Source organism: Xiphophorus couchianus, chromosome 12 (assembly GCF_001444195.1).
Source record: "Xiphophorus couchianus chromosome 12, X_couchianus-1.0, whole genome shotgun sequence".
NCBI classification, from domain to species: domain Eukaryota; kingdom Metazoa; phylum Chordata; class Actinopteri; order Cyprinodontiformes; family Poeciliidae; genus Xiphophorus; species Xiphophorus couchianus.
The window spans coordinates 23,449,392-23,475,177 of NC_040239.1; the positions used below are offsets into that span (position 1 = coordinate 23,449,392).

The 25,786-nt window shown below is 39.6% G+C and overlaps 4 protein-coding genes across 6 annotated transcripts; 1 reads left to right on the forward strand and 3 right to left on the reverse strand.

Annotated features, from left to right (window-relative positions):
* Nucleotides 1-1,013: 1,013 nt before the first annotated feature.
* LOC114154181 (serine protease inhibitor A3K-like) lies at nt 1,014-4,792 on the reverse strand. 3 transcript variants are annotated; one of them, XM_028033030.1, is made up of 7 exons: nt 3,128-3,209; nt 2,692-2,770; nt 1,977-2,601; nt 1,820-1,890; nt 1,548-1,741; nt 1,316-1,463; nt 1,014-1,245 (listed from the first exon to the last, which is right to left on the reverse strand). In XM_028033030.1, exons 3-7 carry the CDS (start codon nt 2,593-2,595, stop codon nt 1,060-1,062), a joined length of 1,218 nt encoding a protein of 405 aa, XP_027888831.1. In that variant the 5' UTR covers nt 2,596-2,601; nt 2,692-2,770; nt 3,128-3,209; the 3' UTR covers nt 1,014-1,059. The 3 variants fall into 3 exon arrangements, with proteins under 3 accessions (XP_027888831.1, XP_027888830.1, XP_027888829.1); XM_028033029.1 differs by lacking the exons at nt 2,692-2,770; nt 3,128-3,209 and adding an exon at nt 4,742-4,792; XM_028033028.1 differs by lacking the exon at nt 2,692-2,770 and having other exon boundaries at nt 3,128-3,244.
* A 2,206-nt stretch (nt 4,793-6,998) lies between these two features.
* On the reverse strand, nt 6,999-10,367 carry LOC114154953 (dual specificity protein phosphatase 26-like). Its single transcript, XM_028034488.1, has 3 exons — nt 9,650-10,367; nt 8,348-8,559; nt 6,999-8,265 (listed from the first exon to the last, which is right to left on the reverse strand). The coding sequence occupies exons 1-3, from the start codon at nt 9,826-9,828 to the stop codon at nt 8,069-8,071; spliced, it is 588 nt and encodes a 195-aa protein (XP_027890289.1). The 5' UTR covers nt 9,829-10,367; the 3' UTR covers nt 6,999-8,068.
* Nucleotides 10,368-10,515: 148 nt separating this feature from the next.
* bag4 (BCL2 associated athanogene 4) lies at nt 10,516-17,602 on the reverse strand. The gene is made up of 5 exons (XM_028034486.1): nt 17,327-17,602; nt 16,746-16,865; nt 16,348-16,569; nt 14,657-14,926; nt 10,516-12,071 (listed from the first exon to the last, which is right to left on the reverse strand). Exons 1-5 carry the CDS (start codon nt 17,402-17,404, stop codon nt 11,628-11,630), a joined length of 1,134 nt encoding a protein of 377 aa, XP_027890287.1. The 5' UTR covers nt 17,405-17,602; the 3' UTR covers nt 10,516-11,627.
* A 959-nt stretch (nt 17,603-18,561) lies between these two features.
* lsm1 (LSM1, U6 small nuclear RNA associated) lies at nt 18,562-24,598 on the forward strand. Its single transcript, XM_028034489.1, has 4 exons — nt 18,562-18,740; nt 18,869-18,937; nt 19,091-19,206; nt 23,488-24,598. Exons 1-4 carry the CDS (start codon nt 18,695-18,697, stop codon nt 23,656-23,658), a joined length of 402 nt encoding a protein of 133 aa, XP_027890290.1. The 5' UTR covers nt 18,562-18,694; the 3' UTR covers nt 23,659-24,598.
* Nucleotides 24,599-25,786: the final 1,188 nt, after the last annotated feature.

The window sequence follows — 25,786 nt, forward strand, 5'->3', positions numbered from 1 at the left end:
TTATTTTGTTGCAGTTATAACACTCATCTAGTAAATGCTGAAAAGCAGTGACATTGTATGAACTTCAGGAAAAGCACTGGTCCACGCTTTAGATGAAGCTTCTTGATACTTCATTTGCTGTTCTGTGACATTAAGTGAACAGTACATGTAAAACAGGCAGAGTGATTATGACAATACCTCACTGTGGAGAAGCTTTAAATTATACATGTTTGTGATGCCAATACATCAAATCTGAATATAATGTAATTATGAGCACCTGTTTTTAATGACAATGGCTAAATTCAACAGGACTCTGGAAAGAGTGTTGTGAATGCCCTTGTGTTACTAAGGACAACATTTTGTTTTCACACAGTGCTGGAAAAGTTGCATGTTTTCTCTTTTGAGAGGATTCCAGCTGTTGCTTTAGAAAATACCTTATCCTATCACACCACACAAATGAAGCAGTCAAGGGTGGCCAAGATCAGCAAGTAATACAAGTCATGAACATTTTTCTGTACATTTAGGATATATAGTAGATGGTCTGAGAGATTATCTTGTCTTCCAATATGACCAACATACTTAGTCTGATTGTTTTCATGTCATCTTATGAGCATAGGTTAAGTTTTATTTTGAACACATTTCAACTTTTCCCAAAGTTTTGCTGAAAACAGAATTTAGAAGCAAACTTGCACACACGTTTGAGTGCACCAAGACCCTCCCCCTGGCTCTGATTGGTTGACTGGGAGCAGTTTATAATATTTTTGGGACCCTTTAAAACCACAGAATTTTAGATTTAAACCTAGTCTGAATTTTTTTAAATGATGGATTTCCAAAAGTAGTGTCAGTTTTATGCTTTGAAACCCAGTTGCAAATCTTTTAAAGGAAAATAAAATCACCACTTCAAAGCAAGCAGTGCTTTGTACTGCTTGCTTTGAAGTTCATTTTAAGTCCCTGCCCCTCACCCCTCACACAAATCAACCCCACAGCCCCCACACCTTCATTTGGAGCTCAAAATGTTCCATACAGCCACAGGACACACTAGAAAAACGACCTCTTTTTATTCATAATGTAAAAACAATCTTAAATGTTTGGATTTACAATCTTGCCCATAAAAATTATGTTTTCTGCAGAGACCTCAGTGATCATCACTATAAAAGGACGATTAAACTTCAATTCCGGGGCTGTGTGAGAGAAAAAAGAGATGCCAACACCAGTAGCAGCTGCAGCCCCAGTCTCATCAACATCCAGTGTTGCTTGATGTACAACCTAATAGCACAAAAAAAGAGTCAGAAACAGTTGACAGGGAAGAATGTTTTCTTCTGTTTCCATTGCTTACCTCAGACACAACCAGTTTCTGTCCATCTGCAATGCCACTGAGGTTTGCATGATCCCCAAACATGTCTGCCATTCCCATTTCAGCCAGCACATCATTCAGCTTGTAGGAGGTCTTCATGTAGAACATTGGAACAGAGATCTTGTACTTACTAAGTTTAAAAAAAAAGGGGGGGCAATTAACCACAGAGCTGAGTGCACAAATAAATAGGTGCCACAATAAAGCTTCTTCCAACCTTTGTTTCATCCGCTGCAACCACCTGGTGATATGTGCAGGACTGATCTTGTTCTCCAGTGTCGCCATGGTATCAGGTAACAGCAGCAGCATGGAGTAAGAGTTGTTGAAGGGCAGATGGAGGACTGATGTAGCAATGGCCTCATCATAAAAAGTCTCCACATCAGCTTCCATCCTCATCATCGGGACTGGAACCTGAAAGATGTTTAGTTGGTCAACTGGATGCTGAAGAAAATTGCATCTTTCAGCTGCTTTGTGTGCTAGACATTAAACCTCAATGGTTTCAGTCACTCTGAACAAATCTAGCGTAGTCAGCTTTGGATCAAATGGAGTCGCCCAGATTCCTGTTTGAACAGACATGGTTACATGCAGGCTAAGGAACAAGAGTCAAAAATGAAGACCCTGAATCTGCTACAAGACATTTATTTACCTTTGAAGTAGATGTAGCTCAGGAGATAAAGGACTGTGCTTGGATCCAGGTTTTTTAATTGAGTTATTTTTCCACTGGTCATTCCAGATACATACCGATTGATGGTATTGGTGCTCTCTATAGGGTTAGTGAAGTCAATCTTGAAGCCCTCAGTAAAATAGCACTGCTTCAGGACATGCAGGAAGTCAGGCTTTGGTGTGAACAGGTTGTCAACAAACACAGCGGTGCCTTGGCTGATCTTAAATGCCATACTTCCAATGATTTTCAGAAATGAAGCATTTACATCCGTCTGAGATAGCTGGGAGCTGTTGAAGCCCAGAGTATGAAACAGCTGCTGACGTGTTGCTCCTCGAGCCCCCACAGACAGAGCAGCTAAGGCAGCAGAGACACTAATTGGGGAGAAGAAAATGTGTTGGCCTTTAGCGGAAGCATGAGCTACCAACTTCCTGTAGAGACTGAAGGCAAACTCTTTGTTTGCTGAGGACACCAATAAGAGTTTGTCGTCACTGATGTCTGCAGAGAGGTCTGTGGCTTGTTTAGCTTGCGCTATGGGTTGATGGCCTCTTGCTGTACAGATCACTGTCAAGAAGGTCCAGAGAACCACAATTGTAGACACCATTGTGATCTGAAACACAGGGTCAAAACTGCATTCATTTGAGTTTGCATGATATTTGCCAGCAAAACATGAGGCCAAGTTTCCATTTTGTTTCTTCACCTACGGGAGACTTCACTGTCCTCCGCTTGTCTAATCATAGACATCTGATTTAAAGATGCTGGGTTCTTTTAAGTCACAACTGCATAGATTTTTCAAACAGGTCAAGTTAAATGGAAAAAAAAATAAGCTAAGATTAACTTTCAAGCAGGTTCTTCTCTAAATTGTTTTCACAGAATACTCTCATCACAACTGCTCATTTTATGGACAGAGGACAGCACACACACTGTTTAGGAGGAATGAAGTTTCTTACATGCTCTGCACCAATCAATACTCATTATGGGAAACTGAGCTTGTAAAGAAGTGACACAAAATCTAAGACACAGGTCATTTTTTTAAACTCACAATTCAGATTTTTTCTTTATGAAATATACAGCCTGAAAGTTTTACACAGCATTCTTCTTTTTTCATACCACACAATTATTAAACCAATACTTACAAGGTTTAGCTCTGAATAAAAGATATATAGACAATTGTTTCTGAAAGTCCAGCTGACTTGTTGCCCTGCAGAAAGTTGGGCTGCAGTCTCTTTTCTGAGCATGCTCATTAGCTATAGAGCATGTGGAAAAATCTCTCTTTATTGAATGCAGCCCTCATTGCTCAAAGCTGATGAACATTTAATAATCAACCACTTTTCTCTGTTTTACTGATACTCTATTTTGAAGTCAGTAAGAGAGAGGCACCTTCACTAAAATTTATCTAGTTTTGCCAGAAATTGCTTAGTTTTGTTACTTTACACCTGAGATACAAAACTCCAGTCCTCAAGGGCTACCAACGCCTGAATATATTTAATGGCTTGTGACAGACCTTTGCAAAGACTGCCAATGGGAAAATTCAAGCATTAAGTTAGGTTTGTTGGAACACATATATCTAAAAGTTGCAGGATAAGAGGAAGATTCTTTCTCCATAACTCCAAAGCTAGGAAATGAACTGGTTTGTGATAGTTCAGCTTGTTTTTCATATGTTTGTCCTTTCTTTATTTTCATAGTTTTATGATGTCAGAAGAGCTTCCTGCTTAGTATGATGAATTGGCAGAGGAAGTCTCAGTTATATTTGAATAACAACTTGGTTGTCTTTTAATGATACTAAAAAGCTGAGGTATATTTGCTGGGCCCCATCCTACAAATCATATTCAACATTTGAGATATTTTTTTAGGCCCCTTACTCAATAGCAACTTGTCACGAAAGAGAAGAGATAGATACTCAAACAGCTCAAGACCAGGAACCAAATCCAAGACAACCGCTACAAGAACCACAGCCTCTGTACATTATGTGCCAGCTCTACTAATGAGCCACCCAGTGCCTTAAGAGATCAGACCCAATCTGAATGTGTAAAACCAGTGTTGGTGGAGTAGATGACCAATCACAACAAAGCAGGGAGAGATTTTGCTGTGAAAATAAAATAAATGGTTAGCCTCACAAGCACAACATCATATCAGGATGTATCTCACATCCCCTCCATGTGGCACCCACTTATTGTGGTGGAGGGGTTGAGTCTCTGATCAGGAGCCATGTTGTGAAGGGCTTCGTGGCCCTGGTAGAGTCACCCATGACAAACTGGTCCTATGTGCATGGACAGAGCAGCCTAAAGACCCCTTACAAGTTATATCCATGGTCACTGGGGCCCCACTCCAGAGCCAAGCCTGGAGGTGAGGCACTGTGGTGCCTCTTCCCATGGGCTCACTAGTGGTAGATGAGAGGGTATGCGTGCAATGTGGGAAAGGCAGTGTCTGAAAGCAGGGGCTTCTGAGCTGATCTTCAGCTACAGAAACATCACTTCTTGTGGGGGAAGGAATCAGAACTGGCCTGTCAGGGTTAAACTGGTGTTGGAGTTCATTCATTTTTGTCTCTGTGCTCCACCAGGTCCGTTAACCAGTTTCAGGACCCGACCAGAACCCGAGTGTAAATTACCTTGAGAAATTAGATTTGGTTATATATGTATATATTAAAGCAGGCTTCAATGCTGAAAAATGATCAAATGTTACAAGCCATACAAATGGAACAGATACAGAGTTACATTCGCCATCCAGCACTGGGGCCACAATTAGCTCACCTTATGGCAGCGTTTCCCAACCCTGGTCCTCAAGCCACACTGCCCTGCATGTTTTAGGTATGTTCTTGCTTCAGTCCAGCTGATTTCAATTGATGACTGATTAACAGGCACATTAAAGCAAGGAAACCTCTAAAACATGTAGGACAGTGTGCCTTGAGGACCAGGGTTGGGAAACACTGCCTTATGGATGTAACCAAGTGAGGCGAAGATCGTAGTGAGAGTTTAGCTTTTTATTCTCTGCAATCTGTACCCTCCAAGGTTGTTTAATCAGTTTCAGTCTGTTTATGTATGCCTGGCATCGGTCACATGTTTGTGTACTCTGTGGCGTGTCAGCAAATTAAAAAGGAGGTTAAAAGACAGAAGAAAAGATAGAATCTATGTCACTGGGCTTGGCACATGGCTCTGAATCCAGTTAAGTTTAAAGAAGCCAATAAAAATCTTTAGTTTGTCTTTTGTAAAAATTTCATTAGTACATGCTTTGAAATGTGTTTTATTTGCAGAACAAAGTGTTCCATTCATAAAGACGGCAGAAAGACTTCACTTTGAAATTTTAGTTAGAACATCAGATGTTTGGGTTTACAATTCTACCCATAAACGTTTTCTGCAGAGCGCTCAGCAGCTTGTACTGTAGGAGTGTTGCTCTTGAGGACTGGAACTGGACTGCCCTGCAAAAATGGATTTTTGGAGATCATAGACCTCCAGGGGTTTTCACAAAGGGATTAGTCTCATTTCTGGATTCTTTTATATGTGGGGGAAAAGTATGATTTTTGACCAGAAGACAGAAAGCTGGATTTAAAAAGCAAAACATCTAAGGTATCACAATAAAACAATTTTGCCAATGCTCATTTGTCAAATTTTCTTTGCTGCATAAGTCCAAACCAAGATAAATGATTTGTGATGGAAAATAGAGATGGAAGCTCGCCGTGAACAAAAAGCAAATTTGTACCATTGTTCTTATCAGTATTGCAATCACATTATTACAGTATGTATCTTGTATTTTGTCACTAAACCTTTTTGCATCCAACACTGCAAGTGTAACATTTAGGAGGACAACAGAAAAAGTTTCAATTTGCTTCAAATTCTATCTGCGAAGATTTAAGTAATTCCGTCCAGCAGGTGGCACTATTGTCAATAACTTCATTTTATATATATATATATATAAAGTGTTATATCTCGACTATTTAAAAGAAAATTTGAGTACAAAAATAAATGTCCTGACAAGACATAATTTGGAGAGCATCATGTGCTAATACATCCTTAATTATATGTAAAAAAACTTAACCAGCTCAAGAACAAGTTAAGTTTCCAACATGACTAAGTAACACTTGTATCATTTCATAAAAGTTTAAGGTACTATAGTATGGAGGCTTGTCGTGAAGTGGTTGAATGGTTGTGATACAGAAATGGTCTCTGAAAACAACATTTTGTGCTCTCTGTAGATAAATATGTGAAGACTCTAGCATACACAATCCCCACAGTAAAAATACAATGCACTTAATATAAAACCTGGTCTGGACATTAATACTGTGAGGATTAAGAATAGATGTTTTGTTCATGGACAGCTAAAAAAAACTAAATATACAGCCAATGAAAAGTGGCTTCATTTTTGATTAAACTTTCTTTCCTGAAAATATTTAAATATTGTGCAATTATTTCAACCAGCAAATAGTTAATGTACGCAAGTCATTTTGTAACACACAAGTTTAGAGGGTGGGGCACAGGGAGCTTTTTTTTCTTTTTTACAATTCACTTTTTCATTTCAGATTTATGAAGATAGTTTCAATGAACTTCCAATGAACGTATGAAAGGCCCGGTTTATATCTGCCTGATTCACCTGGGAGCTGTTGAAGCTCAGACCATTGAAAAGCTGCTGGTAGGTATTGCCCCTCGCTCCCACAGACAGAGCAGCCAAGGCAGCAGAGACACTAACTGGGGAAAAAAGGATGTTTTTGCCCTCAGCAGCAGCAAGATCTGCCAACTTCCCTGTAGAGATGGAAGGCAAACTCCTTGTTTGCAAATGTCACCAGGGAAATTCTGTCATCACCACTGTCTGCAAGGGTGTCTGGGGCTTCCAGCTGGTGTTGGCCTCTCCCTTGCCAGATCACTGCAGAGAAAATCCAACAACAACAAAAATCACAGGAGCAGCCAACATCTAAGGTGATCTAAGAAAGAGGATATAAGGACTTCTGTGACTTATAACCGAATCCAGGTAAGAAGTCGAAGTAATAGGTCAAGTCAAAAAAAGGAACTAGCTAAATGCAGTTGGAACAGTAATTTTACTTACTACCATACACAACCTCTTTACTACAACTTTTTTCACATGAAAGATTTTGTCTTTTCACATAGTATAGATCTCAAAATCAGTACTTACACTTTCTGCCCCTGAAGCCTTTGAAGAACCCATCAGCACCCAGTTAACCCACAGACACCCACTGAGCTAGTTCCCTGCACAGATTTGCACTTTAAAGTAGACAACCTGTCTCAGGTGTGCTAATGAGGGCTGCAGCTGTTTTTCCTGCCTACTGATGCTCATATTTTATCAGTGGGTAAGTCTTCAAAACCAGTCTAATACATCACTGTAGCAACTACTATGCTTATTCATTAGGTTTACAAATATATTACAATTTAATTCCATTAAAAAAACTATAGAATTTTTCTTATCACTCATCTACTAGACATCTATCCTAAGTTGCCTCAAATCGCTCTCTGAGCTCCTCCCTCTCTCACAACAAGAATATTCAGTGCAGGTTTTATGAATAAAAACGGTTTTAATGTTGGACAAATTAACTGAATTTGTTTGTTTGGAGACCAAACAAACAAATTGTTTACCTGTTTTAGTAAACAGGTAAAATTCAGCCACAAAGGCTACATTTTTGCAGCTCTTGAAGTACAGCAAATTTTCTTTTAATTTGAAGATAATATATTGGCATACAAGGAGTTTCCCCTTTTTTAGAAATAGCTACTACTTGTATCCATTTCTAAAATAGGTACAAATAGTATAAATGCATTCCAGAAAATATTTAGAGACTATATCAGCTAACACGCTCACCTTCTGATCAAATATCAACTGTGTCTTTATGTAACAGAAGTGGATTGTTACATATTACTTAAAAACCTTCATGAGTTTTCACATTGGGATTTTAGAGAGTTTTGGATGTCTGTAAGTCGGGAAATAAATTCATTTTTACATTCTAAGACGTCAAACTATAAACAACAAAAAAGACAAAAAAGTTTTTAGGATCACGTCCTTGCACACATTAAGTCCAGACCAGAAGAAATGAACTGATTTCAGATGTGAACATTCTTGAGATTGTGGTTTCTCGTGGTTTAATGATGTTTGCCAAAGAGCTGCCTGTCCAGTTTAATGAGCTGTCGGAGGAAACCTCTGTTTGGGATCACACCCCGATTGTCTTTCACAGCACAAATAGCCTCCACAAGAGAGAGCTTCTGCTTCAGCATCAGGTAAGCCAGCACCAGGGTGGCAGAGCGACTGACTCCCACATGACAATGCACCAGAACTTTCCCTGAGAATAAAAGAAAGACGTGAAATTTAATTCATTTCTTCTGAAAGTGGCGGTAATGGTTTGTAAGTGGTTGCCGTCTTACCTCCTGTGCTTAGTCCTCTGTGGATGAAGTCTGCTGCGGCCTGAAAGTTGATGTTCATGTCGTAGTTGCAGGAGTCGTGTGCCTCGATGCCCATGTAGGTGATCTTCATTTGCTCGTATGTGGTTGGTTGCCCCCTTCGTTTGCTGTGAGCTGCATTCAGGACGTGAGTGATGCGATGCCTGGACAGATCCGCAAGGTTTTCTGCGCCGTGTCTAAAAAAAACAACATATTAAATTTAAGGACAACAAACCAAATATGGTCAAACCTCTGTGAATTTTTTATTATTATTATTTAAATTTCAAACAGACAAATAATCGCCTGGACAAACAAACAGTAAAAAAAAAAAAAAAAAAAGTTCACGATTTCCTGTCTCTCGTACTCCTCAACAATCATCAAATTAAAATTTTGTGTCTATGCACACAATCTTGCCCAATAACGGTGATCCTGAGAGAAAGCCAAAAGAAATGGAAAACTAAAACATTACAAATCAATGTCTTCTTTGCAATCGATGGTGATGGTGGCAGCATCATGCTGTGGGAATGCTGGTAGATGGAGCTAAATCCAGGTCAGTATTGGGGAGAAAACCTGTTAGAGGCAGCAGAAGAGTTGAGACTGAATGAACACTCAACTTCCAGCAGGATGCAAAACTCCTAAACATACAGACGGAGGTATTATAGACGGGTTTAGATCACACAGTACTCATGTGTTAGAATGGCCTAGTAGTCAATGTGAAGACCTAATTGAGAATCTGTGGCAACACTTATTTGAAGATGCTCTTGATTCAATCTGAGTTAGAGCCATTTTGCTTGTTCAGACACTTTTAGTCTGAACATGTGGAAAGATAGTAGAGCCATTAGAGAATCATTTTGCATGTTGTGTGAAATGGAAAGCAAACCAAAAAAAACAAAAAACTAATAAATTCATAACAGATGTAGTTTTTTGACATGATCTTTCACCAAAAAGAACAAGCAAGGTATTTTTTGAAGTTATTTTCAATAAAACATGAAGTAAGCATGCAACATAGTGACTGACTGATATGTAGACCATCTTAGGCATGCATAAAGAAAATAGCCTGGAGCTGTGGCATGCCTTCATGGCCTGGTGTCAGTGGAAACTCTCACATACCGCAGCTGGAGTCGGTGTAAGTATCCAACAGCTCGACAACTCTTATGTTACCCATTTCGTTTTTTTTTAAAAACTGATTTACGAGCAGTTTCCGTTTCACACACACACTTGATTCAAGCAGAATTCAAAGCAAATGAACAATATTTTTCTAACAAGAGGAAAAAATGAGATTCTTACTGGTCCCCGATGTAAAGCCTCGGCCACACCTCATCTGCATGGCTAATGATGGCTTTGCCTGTGAACAGCAGTCTTTCCAACTCAAACACTGCCAAACCAGGCGAGCTCAGATCGATTTCCACTTTCCGACGTGGTCGTTCATCATTCCAGGAAGCGGGAAGCTTGGATGAGTAAGACATTGCTTCTTCCTTTCACAAGACGCCTGGACTTCAGATGTGGAAAAATGACCCTTTTTATCTGTTTATAAACAACTTAATTGAACTGACTGAAAAAAAAAAAAAAAACATCACAAAAGCTTAATATCACTGATATTTAACAACATAATCCATGGAAATCCTCAGCAGCCTGTGTGTCAAACACAACAGAGTGAATACCACAGGTGACGTTAGTCTTCTCTGATTTACTCACCACGACCCCGTATGTTCGAGTGTTGTCAGGACATTTGACCCTTGCATTAAATCTGGGCTGCATGCCTTCAAGCCTTCAGGGCTGCACGTTATGCTTTTGAATTAAAATAGCAGCCTATTTAAAGATGTGAAAGCTGGCTAGAAGAGTGATGCCCCAGGGCAAGTTTCCACTTGATGGAAGGAGGACAATTCTTTTCTTTTTATATCAATTCTTTTCTTTTTATATCAGACTGAATAATTCCTTCCAGGAACGAGAAAAATAAATGTAGCTCATAGAAGATGTTTAACTGTAATAAAAGTCAATACAAAACAGTGAAGAACATAAAAAAGAAGGGAAAACAAAAAAGTGAAATTGACTGAATCGTAATCAAGAAAAGACTTCCAGCTTTTGTTGGCAACGCGCATCACAAGCTAAAACTAACAAAAATAAACACAACGCAAAAAAAGATTTTCCATGCAAACCTTTTGGTTGTTTTTAATATTCTCCTTCTGATCAGATATAAAAATCACCATATCAAATATGGCACTTTTTCTTCTTCATTTTTCAAACAAAAACAAGAATGTTTGAGATGGGGGGGTGAGAGGGGTGTAGAGACGAAGACCTGTAGTGCACATGTGCAGTCCAAACAAGAGTCTGTGCCCTAGGCAAAATAGTGAACAAACCCCAACTTAATTCTTGTGCATTTAACACTGTCTTTAAGCATACATCTATACTGAAAATGTAATATACTGAAAATGTAATATTCTACTTTCACAGGTGTAGAAAAAGTGAGGAAGAAAACTCTACTTTTAAAAAGAAACTGCTGACATTGTCCTTCGCTTCTACAGAGAAATACAGGGCGTTCAACGTGTAGGTCTGATTTTAGGTCTCCACTCGCAGTGGCCGGAGGAATCAGGGCAGTGGTCTTCAGGGGGTTTTCACTAAATCTGCTACAATACGGGCTGAGTGACAGACTGTGTGAGTGCTAATCTGACACTACAGTACATGCAAGGCTGAGAATAAGAGAAACACTGCACCAGCTGCTGCAGAGACATGAGGAGGCGACTATGAGCAACTAAGTGCATCCCAAAGCCGTCACAAGAGAGGACAACAGCATGACCATGCAAATGTTACAATAATCAGCCGAGGAAATGTGTGTGTGTGTGTGTAGTCCCGAGAAGGTTAGGATGAAAACGGACCGAATATCCCGAGGGTGGTCTGAACGTGTGGCACGACGTAATAAACACAACAAGCAAGGACCCAGCGCCATGTTGGTGAGGGCATGATGTAAAAGACGAGGGTAGCGAGCTCAGTCACTCACAGAGGCTGAAAGTCACTTATGATATACAAGTTTTATGTTTACTGCCAGCACAAAACACTCCTTAAAGGACTTTTTAAACTTTAAATCAGAGGTGTGTCTATTCCTGTGGGGGGTCTATGTCCGTTACCTCATCTAAATGATAATGACAAGATGTCAGCAAATATTGTTACAGCTCTGCAGAGGGAGACTAAACACCTCTGTTTGCCCATGGAAGATCTGAGCAAAGAAAATAATAATAAGCAAATAACAGGCAGATAAATAAGGTTTCGTTCAGAAAGCTTTCTTCTCCAGCTGGTCCAGAATGGCCTGAATTCTCTGCACGGCCTCTTTGCGGGCTTGTCGAACAGTCTCCTGTCCCTGAGTCTCCACAGAGTCCAGCTCCAGCAGCTCTTTGGTCAGCAGTTCCTCCAGACATCGGTAGCTCTTGTCCGTTTTTCTCCCGACGAACTCGTCAACGTCTTCCTGAAGCAGCTGAACCCGGGCCATGACCTGCTGGACCTTGGCGAGCCCGGGGTTGTCACTCAGTGGCTGAGGTCCGACCGGAGCGGCTGCTGGTTGGGGCTCGGGCTGAGAAGGACTGGGATCGCTTCGCCCAGCTTTGCTGTAAATCTGAGGAGGTGAGCTTATTTCAGCGGGCTTTCCGTTGGGGGGATTCGGGGCTGGAGCTGACCTGGGTTTAGGTCCCACCTGAGGGGTTCGCTGGTGCTGTTGGTCCTACAATGCCACAAACACAGTGTGTTTAAGCTTTACTTGTGTCTTTACAACTGCAGTTAGAAGAATAATATTGTTAAAAAAGGAACAAAGAATAATATCTTAAGTGCCATACAAAAGTATTCACACTCCTCTCACATTTTGTCATGTTAGAACAACAAAATTAATGCATTTTGTTTGCGATTTTCTGTGATAAATCAATATCAAATGATGCTGAATTGTTAAGTGGGATAACAATTATATGTAATTTTCTTATTCTTTACTAATATAAATATGAAAAATCAAAAAGTGCATTTGTAGCTCAGAGAACAACAGATTTTAAAATACTTTTGGTAGTTAATAAATCACTGAACGGCATAGTACCAAAATATATTAAAAATCTTCTGTTGTATCAACTAAGGTTTTCTGGTTCTACTCTGCACCCCCAGAATCAGAACCAAAAATGGAAAAGCAGCATTCAGTCTGTATGCTTCTCTAATCTGAAACAAACTTCTATAAAAATGCAAAACCTCTGAAACACTTAGTTCCTTTGAAGCAACACTAAAACCTAGGGCTGGGAATTGATTAGGATTTAGCCTAGCATAAGCCCCTTATTGACTTTCATTGAGTTAGGAAATAAAATGATTCAAATTATGCATCATGTTGTATTTGATTCAAACAAAATTAAAGCTGACTTAAAGAATCCTTCTGTCAAATAAACATTTGAACATGAAATGCAACGTTTTGAACAACAGGTGGTGTGCAGCTAAATTTCAACACTTAAGGCATCTCCAGCCGAGGAAAACACCTTCTCAGGTATTGTTTACTTTTCATCTCTGCCATTTTACCTCCATGAAAGAGGCTAAAAATGAGGAAGAGCGTCACTCTGGCTGACCTCTACAACCAGTCATATTAAATTAAAAATATTAAGGAAAGGTTAATGCGTTTCATTAACTCAGCTCACATGTGAACAATATTATGTAGATGATTCCACACAGACTCACGTTAAATATTTTAAATTAATGACGAGGCTTTTTTGCTTACAACTGATGAAAACGCGACATTTAAGATCAGAATATTACATCAGACCATAGAAAGTTATTTTAATGCAGAAAGGTGGGTCAAATGAAAAATATGTGCAATACCGGCTTACAGGTTATTTTCAAACTGTGCTTCTGACAAGCGAGTCTCATCGGAACCCATATTCAGTTTTACAGAATACGACTATAAAGGCTGATATGAGATGAACATTTTGCGTACAGTATGGCGCTAACATTACTACAATGACCAGGACGTGGAGGAGTTTAACGTTACCTGGGACATTTATGGCAGATGACGACGTGCTCGAAGCTCCCCCCTCAAAAGTCACCGCCGTCGCTAGGCAACGTATCAAACACTCTACATTCGTACAAATCAGCTGTGTGCTTTCTGGCGAACAGTCTGTTGCATCCATCCTTTTATTGTGATTGGCCCTAGCATCGTTCTTTTTTTTTTTTTTTTAGTGTGCAATGCAACCATAGCGCTTCCGCCGCGACGCCATCTTGGATACCTTCGGTCGCGAACGTATCGGCTCTAATGCGACGGCTCTTTGAAATGAACGACGGCTCCTCACTGAGAGCCGTTCGTCAATGTACGGGAGGGGTCGTTGTGCTACAAACATAGCAGCACAACAACCACAAAACATGAAATATGGAAGGCGATAAACCAGCTGAGGGAGGAGAAAGAGATCGCAAGCTAGCGCCCAGTTTTGTTTTGCTGCTCAGCTCTCTGTGTCAGTGGCTCCGCTGTGCTCACAGCGGAGATTTGGTTTGATCAGTAGTATGGCAGCCTTGTGGCCAATCACATGTGAGGATATGGGATCATACCATTACGTGAAAAGAGAGAGGGGGCCGACACGGCAGCCAGGTGAGTCTGTCCCTTCAGTCATGTCTGCTACTGTATGAAACTACAAGCTTTGCACATCTAGGAACAACATTTTTGGCAATTTTTCCTCTGCAAACATAGTTTAAACTCAATCAGATTGGATGAAGAATGCTTGATTTTTTAAAAATCTTGCCAAAGACGTGAAAGTATGAACTTAGCACAGTTTCACACATTAATGCCCTGGCATCAAAACTGTTTAATTGTAGTTTTGACTGCATTTAGAAAGTGAACCCTCACTGCACTCTAGTTTTCTTGTCTCCAACTGATTTCCGTCCAGGGTCGTCCTTCATTTAGTTCCATCCATCTTACAAGAAATTTCCCCTTGCCACTTGAAAACAAATGTAAAAGAGTTGTGGATGACTGAACAGTTCTCCATTTAAAAGTCGAAGCTTCTGATACTTTTTATAACCTAAGCCCCTTTCAAACATCTGCAACATTTAAGTCTGATATAGTGGTCTATATCAGAGCAGGGGGAGCCAAACACAAATGCAGGATTTTCAGATATGTCTTTGTAAAACAAATCTTGAAAACCTCAGTATATTTGACTTTTGCTTAATAAATAAGCTGAGCTACTGCATGAATCCCTTTTTGAAAGAGACTTTGTAGCCGTAATGTGACAAAATAAGTACGAATATTTACGCAAGACGCTGAATGTATCTCAACAAATTGACTGCTGTTATTCTTACCTTGGGCTGATAGGGTGGTGGAGCACCAGTTCCAGTTCCTGGCCATGCTGGAGGATGTGCTGGGCGGACATGATTTCCATAGTGGTTTTGTGAAGGCTGCTGCCCTGGGTGCCACTGCTGCTGTGAGGGAGCATATGGCCCTGTGTGCCCCCAAGCATCACCCTGAGGGCTGGGATGGAGGGCCTGCCCAGTGGGATAGGGGGGATTTGGAGGCACAGCATGTCCACCTTCACTGTAGTGGGAGTATGGTCCAGATGGGTATCCAGGACCCTGAGGGAGCAGCCAACACATGTTGGTTTTTAAAACATCTTTTCAGTATTGCGCAGATGAACACATTTGTATAGAGATCAATATGACTTTAAGGAGAAAACTGAAACAAGCCTCGCTCCCGACCAGCATTGGGCATTGTCGGCAACTCCTCACATACAGTCCATAAGCGTTCACCCGCTGCCTTCGGGAAAACTTTAAAAGCAAATCCAGCACAACACTACAGAGCTTGCCTTAGGCTGTTAAAAACCTGAACTAAATGCACCTTGTTTTTATCTAGGGTTGTTGTAAACTAATATTGTAGTAATCGAGTAATCTATCGATTATTCTTATAATTAATTGAGTAATTGGATAAAAAAAAAGATAAAATAAAACTTTGGTAAATCTAACAGCCGTATTTCTATCGCATATCAACATCAGTCCAATTTGAGCTTCCCTAACAATAACTTTTCTGTAGTTTAGAAAAATAACCTGTAACAATAATAGCTCACTTTCTAAGTTAACCTGAAGAAATGTTATACAGAAATCTGAAATTATATTCAATTTAATAATAAAGAGGCAGGCTCACAAATACTCTTATAAAAAATATCTATGCTCCAGCTTTTCGTTTATGCATTCATCTCCAGTCAATTTAATAAATGAACTCTCACCTTGCCCAGACATTTATAGCTTTTGTGTTTATGTTAGCGACGGGATTTGACATCTTTGTTCGTCACACACAGAAACATCTATCAGCTACGTGCCGCCACGATGAGCTCCGCCACACATTTGTTGAGACTGGGATGATATGAAATAAATTTCCCGGTTCGTCCGTAAAGCTACACTTACATTCATCATCTAATGCGCAGCCACCCGCAGTGTTCAGTCTATCCGCTCACCTGTATAAATACACCTGCAGTGCTGGTCGCTCTGAACCGCCACCAGGCAGCAGCTCAAGGAGAAGAAAAGCTGCCGTACTCCAGGCATCGCGCTAGTCATTTTAAGGATGCTTATTGGTCCCCCGAAAAACAACAAAGACCCAGACATTATCACCGATCAATAAAATCCCCACGGCCGAACTTGAAAACTGGACATTATGCTGCTAACACTTAGTTTTTGTCAACAACTTAGGCGGAAGTGAGATCTCTGCGTAGCGCAAGTAATAATCCGTCCGGAACACGGTGTATTAAATGATAAAATATAACTTAACGAAGCTTCGAGGCAGATCAATTTTCCTCGAGGAATTTTAATAATCGCGGTACTCGAATCACTCGAGGAATCGCTTCAGCCCTGTTTTTATCCAATATTTTTCTCACAAATCTGCTATAAATCCAGGAGATTCCTCACCCCATTTACTTGTCTGTTCCACAGTTCAGAATTAGATAGCAAACTATCTAATTCTGAACTGATTTGATTTGTGCATTTCAGGTGTAACGTCATCTCACCCCTTGACAGTGCGGACCAGAATAATGATGATGCTGGTGCTGGGTGTGTGGCTGGCCTGACGGCCCACTGCTCTGCTCAGCCGGACAGCCTTGGCTAGGGTAGGAACTTCTCTGGGGGTCAGCACAGTAGAAAGGGTTGGATGGATGAAAACCACTCGCTGGATACTGGTTTTGTGCAGTGTTGTAGACTCCATGGCCGTTTGGATAGCCTCCTGGCATTACCTTTAACCAAAGCAAAGAAGAGATTTACCATTTGTAGAAATGTGCAGTTTTATGTAGGCGTAATATAAATGTGAGACAAATGAAAAGCATTCAGGAGAGGCTTAGGAAGATTAGTAGATTAACTCCAACTTGTTTGGACCAAGGCAGGTCGGGTTGTGTTGCATAATGACCTGTACCTGTGGATTGTACTGTTGCTGAACATCTGATCCCGAGGGATAAGTGTTTGCATAGTGTCCAGTGGAGTGAGACTGTGGATACCAGTAATGTGAAGGGTAACCTGGGTACTGGGGAGCATCCTGTAAACATATGCCACAAAGAAAAAACAGTACATTAATGTTTAACAGGAAGTGGTAGCTGACACAGGCAGGCTGCCTGTCCTTAAACAAACAATATCGGATTTAACAATTACAATGGCTCAATTACTGCGCTGGCTGGACCGGTTTAGGACAAACTCTTCATACACTGCAGCTAAGCTAAATTTACTCACGTGTCAGATTAAATATCGTTAACATGCAGGTTGTGTCTAGTGAAAAAGCCGAAACCTGAACAGGAGCTTTACAAGCAAGCTAGTTGTAACTATTACATAATGCCAGCTAGCTCAGTTAGCCGTGCAGCTAATACTTTAACATTTCTCTACGTAAGCCACTTCGGTATCATACACTGATTCCCCTAGGTTTTATTTTTCTTGATATTAAACACGTTGCATTGCGTTTTTTTAAAGCAAATATTACTATTTAAACCTTTTTCATTCACTCACCATAGCGCTATTCCAGTTTCCGTGGTTATTTCCCGAGTTACAAGTCGAGGGCCAGTCAGGTTTCAGATTTGACTGCATTTGATGGTGATGCTTTAGCTACGTGCGTTTGCGGCCAGCCGTCCCGTCATCTGTCATTGTAAAGGGGAAAAAAACCCTTTAACTAGCACAGCGATACTTATTTAAGCTGCCAGGATTCCCAGAGCGGTTTCTTCGCGGAAGTGCAGGTCGTCAGATTAAAGTCAGGAAACGATAGTGAGGCGAAGCTAAGGGAAGTACTGGCCTGTCCCTTTAAACAAACAAAGAGGGAACAAAATATCAAGATGTCTCACTCAAACGCATTTTTATGGCATCGTGAAAATCTTTACAGAGTGATCAGCCCTAACATGTACTCTAAATGTGTTTACATTGCAATAACAGAAACGTAAAATTATCGGTACTACCTTGTTGTGCTTACATGAGAAATATTTTCCTCAAATACTTTTTTTTTAAACTAATCTTATGAAATTTGACAATATCAATAGCCTATAAACGATCTTTGGTGGCACATTTACTTCAACAGTCTCTTAAGAACTGATAAGAATCCAAAATCGACTCAAACTATATCATTTTATTAATACATTTTAGCATGTCTTTTGTTGGGGTCTTTCTTCGAAAAGTTTGATCTATACTACTTCAGAACACCAGGTATTAAACATTTTATTTTTATATGGGCCACTACACACACAGAGTAATATTATATTTTTGTTTTATAGCATTTAATATAACGTTGACCAACCCACTGGAGATATTAAAGCTTCAACATTTTCCACCAGGCTTAAGGGGTGCGTGGGAATTTATGACCATCCCTCCCGTAGTCTCCACGCCAATTAATTGAAAAGTATTGTGTTAGATTGGAGTCAGGAAATTCAACAAACTTGCTGGTCCTTTCCTTTTTGAACCCTACTTTTACAAATGTTTATAGAATCACTCTCCGTAGGCGCTGGAAATTAAGTACTCAGACAAAAATAGGCATGTAGAGTTAAAACTGTAAACACCAGAGGGAATACATATACCAGGTAAGAAAAAAAGAAATAAAATTTAAGGAAAGAGTGAAATATTAAGATACTTGTGTGGTTTTTTCCAGTCTCGTAGTAAGAAATTCATAACTACAAGCAAGTGAAAATTTACTCACTTTTATCGTAGCAAGTACCGTTTACTTGAACCAGAAGGTGGCGGTAATGCAAGTCAAATGATGGCAACCTACGTTACGTAGTAGTAGAAGAAGAAGGCACTTCCTGCGCAGATGTTAGAAGAAACATACTCTGAAATATTCATGGCTTGACGGTAAATAAATGTGCTGGAAGTGGAAAAAAAATACCGAAGCTCAAGATGAACTATGTACCAGGGACGGCGAGCCTCATTGACGACATCGACAGTAAGCTGGAAGCATCAATTATTCCTCATTTGCACAGAACATTCTGCTTTCTCCGGAGAGACTTGAAATATTTGTATGCACATTAAATGTGTAATTTAGTGCGCTTCGTGTTCGGTTCTACCCTGCAGAAAAGCACCTGGTGTTGCTCCGAGACGGCAGGACTCTGATTGGTTACCTCAGGAGCATCGACCAGTTTGGTACAGCTTCTTTAAATCAGCTCCACTTTGATTTTGTTTTTTTTTCCACACTAGATAATCGAGTCCAATCAGTTCAGTTTGCTTAACTAGTTCACCATTTTTACATGTTTTACCCACAACTCTCTTGACATGCGTCCTGCTTTTGTTTCTCAGCCAATTTAGTGTTTCACCAGACGGTGGAGCGCATCCACGTGGGGAAAAAGTTTGGAGACATCCCGAGAGGAATTTTCATCGTGAGAGGGGAGAATGTAGTCCTGCTTGGAGAGATGGTACTGGCATTCTTACTTTGCTCTTTTTGTTTGTTACTATGACGCAAACCGGTGTCCAGCAGCGTTGCGTTATTGCAAAATTAACAGAGGTGGGGACTCGAGTCACATGACTTGGACTCGAGTCAGACTCGAGTCGTTAAAATCACGACTTGAGACTTGACTTGAAAAAATGCTGAAAGACTCGGACTTGACTTTGACTTTCATGCCATTGACTTGGGACTTGACTCGACTTGAAGTTGTTTACTTGAAAAGACTTGATATTTTTTACTCAAAGTCTTAAAATTTAAAACACATTATTTATAAAGTGGCGTCATTAATTAATGTCCCTCATTCCGTATCAATATGCGCAGACCGTCACTATGGTTTTCCTCTCTTCTTATGTATGTGTGTGTACGTAGCTGCAGCACAACCAATCAAATTAACAGGATTTGGACGTTTAAAAAAACGCGGCAAAGCTGCAGAGCTCAGGGAACGAAATACGAAATAACCGCTCGAATATGCTTCCGCGAGTAATTTCTTTTGGCTACGTAGGTTATGAACTTTCGACTAAAAACCGAACTGCAACTTGTAAAACATGCAAGAAGAGAATATCGGATGGAGATGCCACGACGTCCAACTTTGTCCGGCATTTGAAGCTTCACAAAGATCGGTAGGTGGCGCTTTTCTTTTGCTGTAAGATAGTTGACTTTAGCTAACTTCGTGTTAGCATGTGTACTCCGGGTTAAATTGGTGATTATTTACCATAAATCCGGTCCGTCAAATGCCTCCACAAATAATGTGCACCGTGTTAGCTCAGGAAGCCGGTGGATAGTGAGCGGGGCTCCGTAACAGAAAGCAGATTCTGGACCTGAACACAGGGAACAGAGTCTCTCTGTCCCATCATGATGATGAGCCGGGTCTAGTATCATCTAAGGATGGTTGGTGTATTTGAAGACATCTACGTTGGGAAATTATATTGACAATATATTGTTTTGACAGGTCAGAGAAAAGAGGAAAAAACTGCTGTTATGGTTCTTTGTATTGTGCTGTGGAAATGTCAGCATTTTCGTCTTTTTTTATTGAATATCAAGTTTAACAGAACTGGGCAATAAAGTGGTCCAATTTAAAAATGTTTTTTATACTTTGTGTTCAGCTACACATGTTCTATCATTTGAGATAAATACATATTTTAAGACGAACAAATGGTCTATTATTTGAATTTTTTGTATAATTGCAAATTATAAAAATAAAATAAAATAAAATAAAAACGACTCGAAATGACTTGAAATTAAAGGTTCCTGACTTGAGACTTGACTCGACTTTTGCCTGTCTTTACTTGAGACTTGACTCGGACTTGAGGACAAAGACTTGAGACTTACTTGAGACTTGCAACTCAGTGACTTGGTCACACCTCTGAAAATTAAACCAAACAAAAAAATGCTGCTGGTCAAGTGTTAGGCTAATTTTACTCAAGCCCAGTGGAGGAGATGAAAAATATTACCAGGTGGCAATGATGGTGCGGTAACATAAGTTTGTTTTGTGGCTAAGAATATAGAAAAAGGTGATCATGATTTTATGTATCCCTACAAAGTTATTCTTTTTTCTCTCGATTGTAAGAGAATAGATTTAATGTAATGTACGTTTTAAGTTGTATTTACAAGTTCTTGACACTTATTGCAGCTTATGCAGTAAGTGTCTGTCAAAACACCTCATTTGGAATACTGATGTAGGAATATTTGCAAAAGCTTCTTTGCCAAAATATACAAGTTCAATTCAAATTCAGCAATAAAACAAAATATTTATTTACCCCCAAAGAACAACTAAATGTCTTAAAGTATTTCCAGTTAGTCGTCGTGGATTGTGATTCTGTGGGCAGGACGGATCTCTGGTAGCAGTCAGTCCTGCAACAAACCTAAAAAAAGTGACTTAAGATTGTTCCTGTATGATAGTCTCATGACTGTGATGATATGACATTGGTTCAATTTCCACGTATCCTTGTATTTTAAAAAAAAATTAAAGCAGGTTTATGTTATTAAAAGCTAAAATCTTTATTCTCAAATGTCCAATACATGGGCTTCAATAATTGACCCGGATAGTATTTGTCACAGTTAATTGACTTGTAAGTGTTCTTTATTCAATTAAGCTGAGTATGTGGAATGCCATCAAAAACATCTACAAAAAAAAGCTATTGGAGCATGTTAGAAAACTGGCTGCTCGGCACAACCTGCTGCTTATATAAGCAGAAGGTAACAAGAGTGAGTAACTTTAAAAAGCTAAGAAAATATCCTTTTATTGCTCCTGTAATCTGTCTTCATGTGAGGCACTTAAAAACTAAGTTGAAAACACTCAGTCTAAAGTCCAAACCCTACAGAAAAAGATTTTATTTTTGAATATTGAACATACTTTAAGTGAGCGCAGCAAGACTAAAAACATGACACTTTTGAAAACAGAAAATAGTAGTAGAGATTTCTAGGCCAACGCACAGAGCAAGGCTGAGTCATAGAGCCAGACGCTTGTCACACTCTAAATGTACATCATGTATTGAGTCCTAAATGTGTACTGGCAATAATACAGCCTGTACTATTACATTAGCTTCAGAATGCTTTCTATGACTACTGTTAGCAGCAAACATGCAGAGCCCTCCACTATTTTTATCACCCCTGATAAAGATGTGTAAAAAGCCTTTAAATGAACTTGTTTTTCTATTGCGTGAGCTTCATATCTCTGAGAAATGCAGAAAAAAAAATCCAGCTTTTCTTTTGACTGCATTCATTCAGCCAGAAAACAGTCACGCATAAAGAAATACAAGTTACAAATGGTACTCCTAAGACTTCATATAAACATAAGGTAACTGAAGCATTTATTTTTAATCCTGGCTTTTTGAAAAAATAATGAAGTTTCAAGGAACTTCCAGTTAATAATCTATGACTTTGCTCTACTGAGGTAAAAATATGACATGACACACAGGGACATTTCTCTTTGCCACGCTTCAAAGTGTGAAAGAGTAGATAACGGGCTTCTTTTTTTTTTTACGTTATGGGGCTGCATACATTTGTTCAAATCATAAAATTTCTATAAGGAAAAAAAATGCTGCTAAGCTAAACTTGATCCGTATGCACTGTTGGAGCTACTATTAAACTAGGAAATGAGTATAAAAAATAAAAGCCGTTTCTCTCCAACATACTAGATGTAACTCCACTGTAATTTTTAACTGGAACCATGGTCAGATAAGGCTAAGGTTGAGCTGTTCTGCAGCACACACTGCAGGTGTGTGTGTGTAGTGTTAAAGATAAATTTGTGGAAAATCACATCATGCCGATTGTCATTCGTTGTGGAGGATCTGCTTCCTTCTCTTCCAAAAGCCCATCAAAATCTTAAGATTTTGTTGATTCGTGGACTGCTTGACATTCAAGGAAGCAAAAAACCCTTCATGTTTATAAAAAAAAAAAAAAAAAGTGAAGATAGGGCATCATCTGGCCTTTTAACAGAATAATGACTCAATACATATGGCCAAATGCAAAAATGGATCACCAGGCAAAAATTAACCTTCTTCCAAGGTCATCACAGTCCCAAATCAAAACAAAAAACCTCGTGAGTGAGCAGAAGAGAGCAAGATAGAGAACCAGGGACTCTGGTGACCTAAACGGATTGTGTGAAGAGCAGTAGTTACAATTTCTCTGTATGCTCTAACCGGGTAATGTGTAAAGAGAAAAATTGCCCTTCTGTCACATAGGTCGTTGTACAAAATCTGAACAGCAGGGGGTGCCAATGAGAGCAGGGGGGTGTACTTGTGTTCAAGTAAATGTGCTAAATTAAACATGTAGTTTGACCTGAGATTATTCTGCTACAATAAAAAATATATTTTTAAGGAATTTTTTAACATATTTGCTAGAGGTGTCGGTAAACATGGAGGTTATTGTTCTGTCCCCATTTACTGGTACATGAATCCCAGTTCTGTCTAATGTATAACCTATTTAAATTAAGGCTAGATCAAGTGTATGGATGTGATACTAACATGATCATCCCTTTGAATTAGAGTTTTGTCTGATTTAGTCTCATTTACCATTTTAGGTTAATTTCATCAGTCGTGTTTCTCATTATAAAATTTTTTTTAATTGCTCATAAACGGGTGTAAATGCTGCTGATGATTTCTTTGCTGGCCCCCTTTGATGAAACATTAGTTGCAGAACAGTTGGGGAGTCGGTGTTTGAAGAAGCAGAGAACATAACGTGTGGATCTTTAGTGAAGTTGTAGGTATCATAAACAGTTGGGCTGTGACGTGGAGTGTGTGTCTTTCTGTAGGACGTGGATAAGCCCTGCGACACCATCCTGCAGCAGGTCTCCATCGAAGAGATCCTAGAGGAGCAGCGGCTGCAGCAGCAAGCCAAGCAGGAGACGGAGAAAGTCAAGCTGCAGGTCCTGAAGGATCGAGGCCTCTCCGTTCCCAAAGCGGATAACTTGGACGAGTACTAAAGCAGCTTTCTTTCGTTTTTCTTTTCTCACGAGCCTTTTTCTCAGTTTGTATCGGACTGGCAACTTGTACCTTTGATCCGAGGAGTTTTGTGTTTTGTGGGCAGAATTTTCAAGTTGGATCTATTTACTGTACTGGTCGATTTTTATTTTAAGTATTGGGAGGAAAATGTGATCAGCTCATCTCAGTTTTGCAAGATCATAGCGGTAAAGTAAAAAAAAACAAAAAAACGTTGTTTTCCCAAATTACTGTTAGTAGTTTTGAGTATATAGAAGCACTTTGTATTTTGTCACAATGTGGTGAGCTTTCATGTTTGAGGATGTCTGGGTCTGCTAATGATGAGCACTACTTTCTCAAATAAAAGAATTAGTCTGTCATTATGGGAGCTGCTTGAGAAAACGTATAATCATATCATTTAATTGTTCCTCTGTCTCTGATGTATGCATTGCTATAAAAGCAGTTTATTTTTAGAATGACCCATCAGGGTGCGTCCTGCAGAGTGACCTCCTACACGGGACTTTGCAGATCTACAAGCAAAAAGCATCATTCACTGTGGCAATTGAATTTAGGCAGATCAGTGGATCAGACAGCCTGTGTCCTGTTGCGTTCGGATAGATTGATCCTATCTGCCCTCATCAGTCAATAATCCGCCTGTTAATTGTTTGGACTAATGATGATCATGTAACAGAGCTCCCGTGCGGGAGACGAATTTTGCATGCAGCCCACTATTAAACCAATTATTGCCACTGCCACATGGTTTTGCCCTCTTCCGCTGCTCAATATGTTTAATGTCATTAGTATTACTACTTGTTTTAATGCAGGGGAGAGACACACAGCCTGTCTGTGAAGGGAAGGTTCCCTGAGAGATCTAAAGTAAATTTATAAAGCCTGTGATTTCCTCAGGTCTTCAAAATAAAAGTTGGAAATTAGTGTTTAACTTCAGTTTTTTTGTAATAGTTTTTTTTTTTTCAATTTAAAGGGAAGAGTTAAGTATTTTTTGCCTAGTTTTGTAAAATACTTGAAAACATTTCCACATATATTTTCACACCTCTTTCTCAAAGACCCTTAAGTAAACTTTATCCTTGCCAGACTCCCCCTGTGGATCTCTGCAGCTCCTCCAGTGTTACCATGGGCCTCTTGTCAGTGTATGTTAGGGATCCCGAGCTCCAGTTCTCACAGGAAGGTGTCCTGCAAACATTTGGAGCAGTTTATAGTCCAGTCTACCTGAATTAAATAGCTTCATTACATTCAGCAGAGTTCTGCTAGTGATTTGAGTATTGGATTTGTGTGTGTAGAAGCAGATACACACCTAGAAAACGTAGAAGGATGAGGTCGGAAATTCGGCAGCCCTGATTTTATTGGGCAGCAATGTAGCTCCATACTCTATTTCTTTAAACTTCTCAAACTCTTTCTCCCTGGCCTCTCTTCATGATGCTGTTTGTATTCTAATGTTCCCTAAGAAACAACTGAGATCAAAGGACGTCTGGATTTATCACAAGATTAAATTATACAGCGTTGCATTCTGTTTTGTAAATATGTGTCTTCTGAAGGCAGTCGGTGAGATTCTCAAAGTAAAGGAGCTTGAATAGAAATGCATGGCACATTTTTTAGATTTGGGAAAATATTTAGAAAATTATGGATCTTTTTTTTATTTCAGAATTATTCACCGCTGTGTGTAGATTTAACACACAACATTCCAAAAAGACACATTCAAAATTATAGTTAAGAGAGAAAATGTCAATAACTTAAAGGTGTGTGAATACTTTTACAACTGAGATGGCTATGTTTTAAGGCAGAACAGAAGTTAAAAGTCAGATCTAAAATTATTTAGCAGTTATTTCCATTACATCTCTATGCAGTTGGCTGCGACGCCCCCTTCCCATAAGGACTGAGGTAGAACCCTGGCTTGACATGTGATGCCAACAAAGGAGGTAGCATTAAGTGCGATCGAAGTGATGGCTAATAGCCCCTGGTCCTAAATCATCCCTGGATGCCCTTAGAAATTACATTTACGAAGATCAATGTGCGTTTCCAACAAATCAATATTAGAGGAAAAGTCACTCCCAATCATTTGACCATTTGTCATTTTACATAATTCATCACTAATAAGACAAAGAGGTACACAATAGA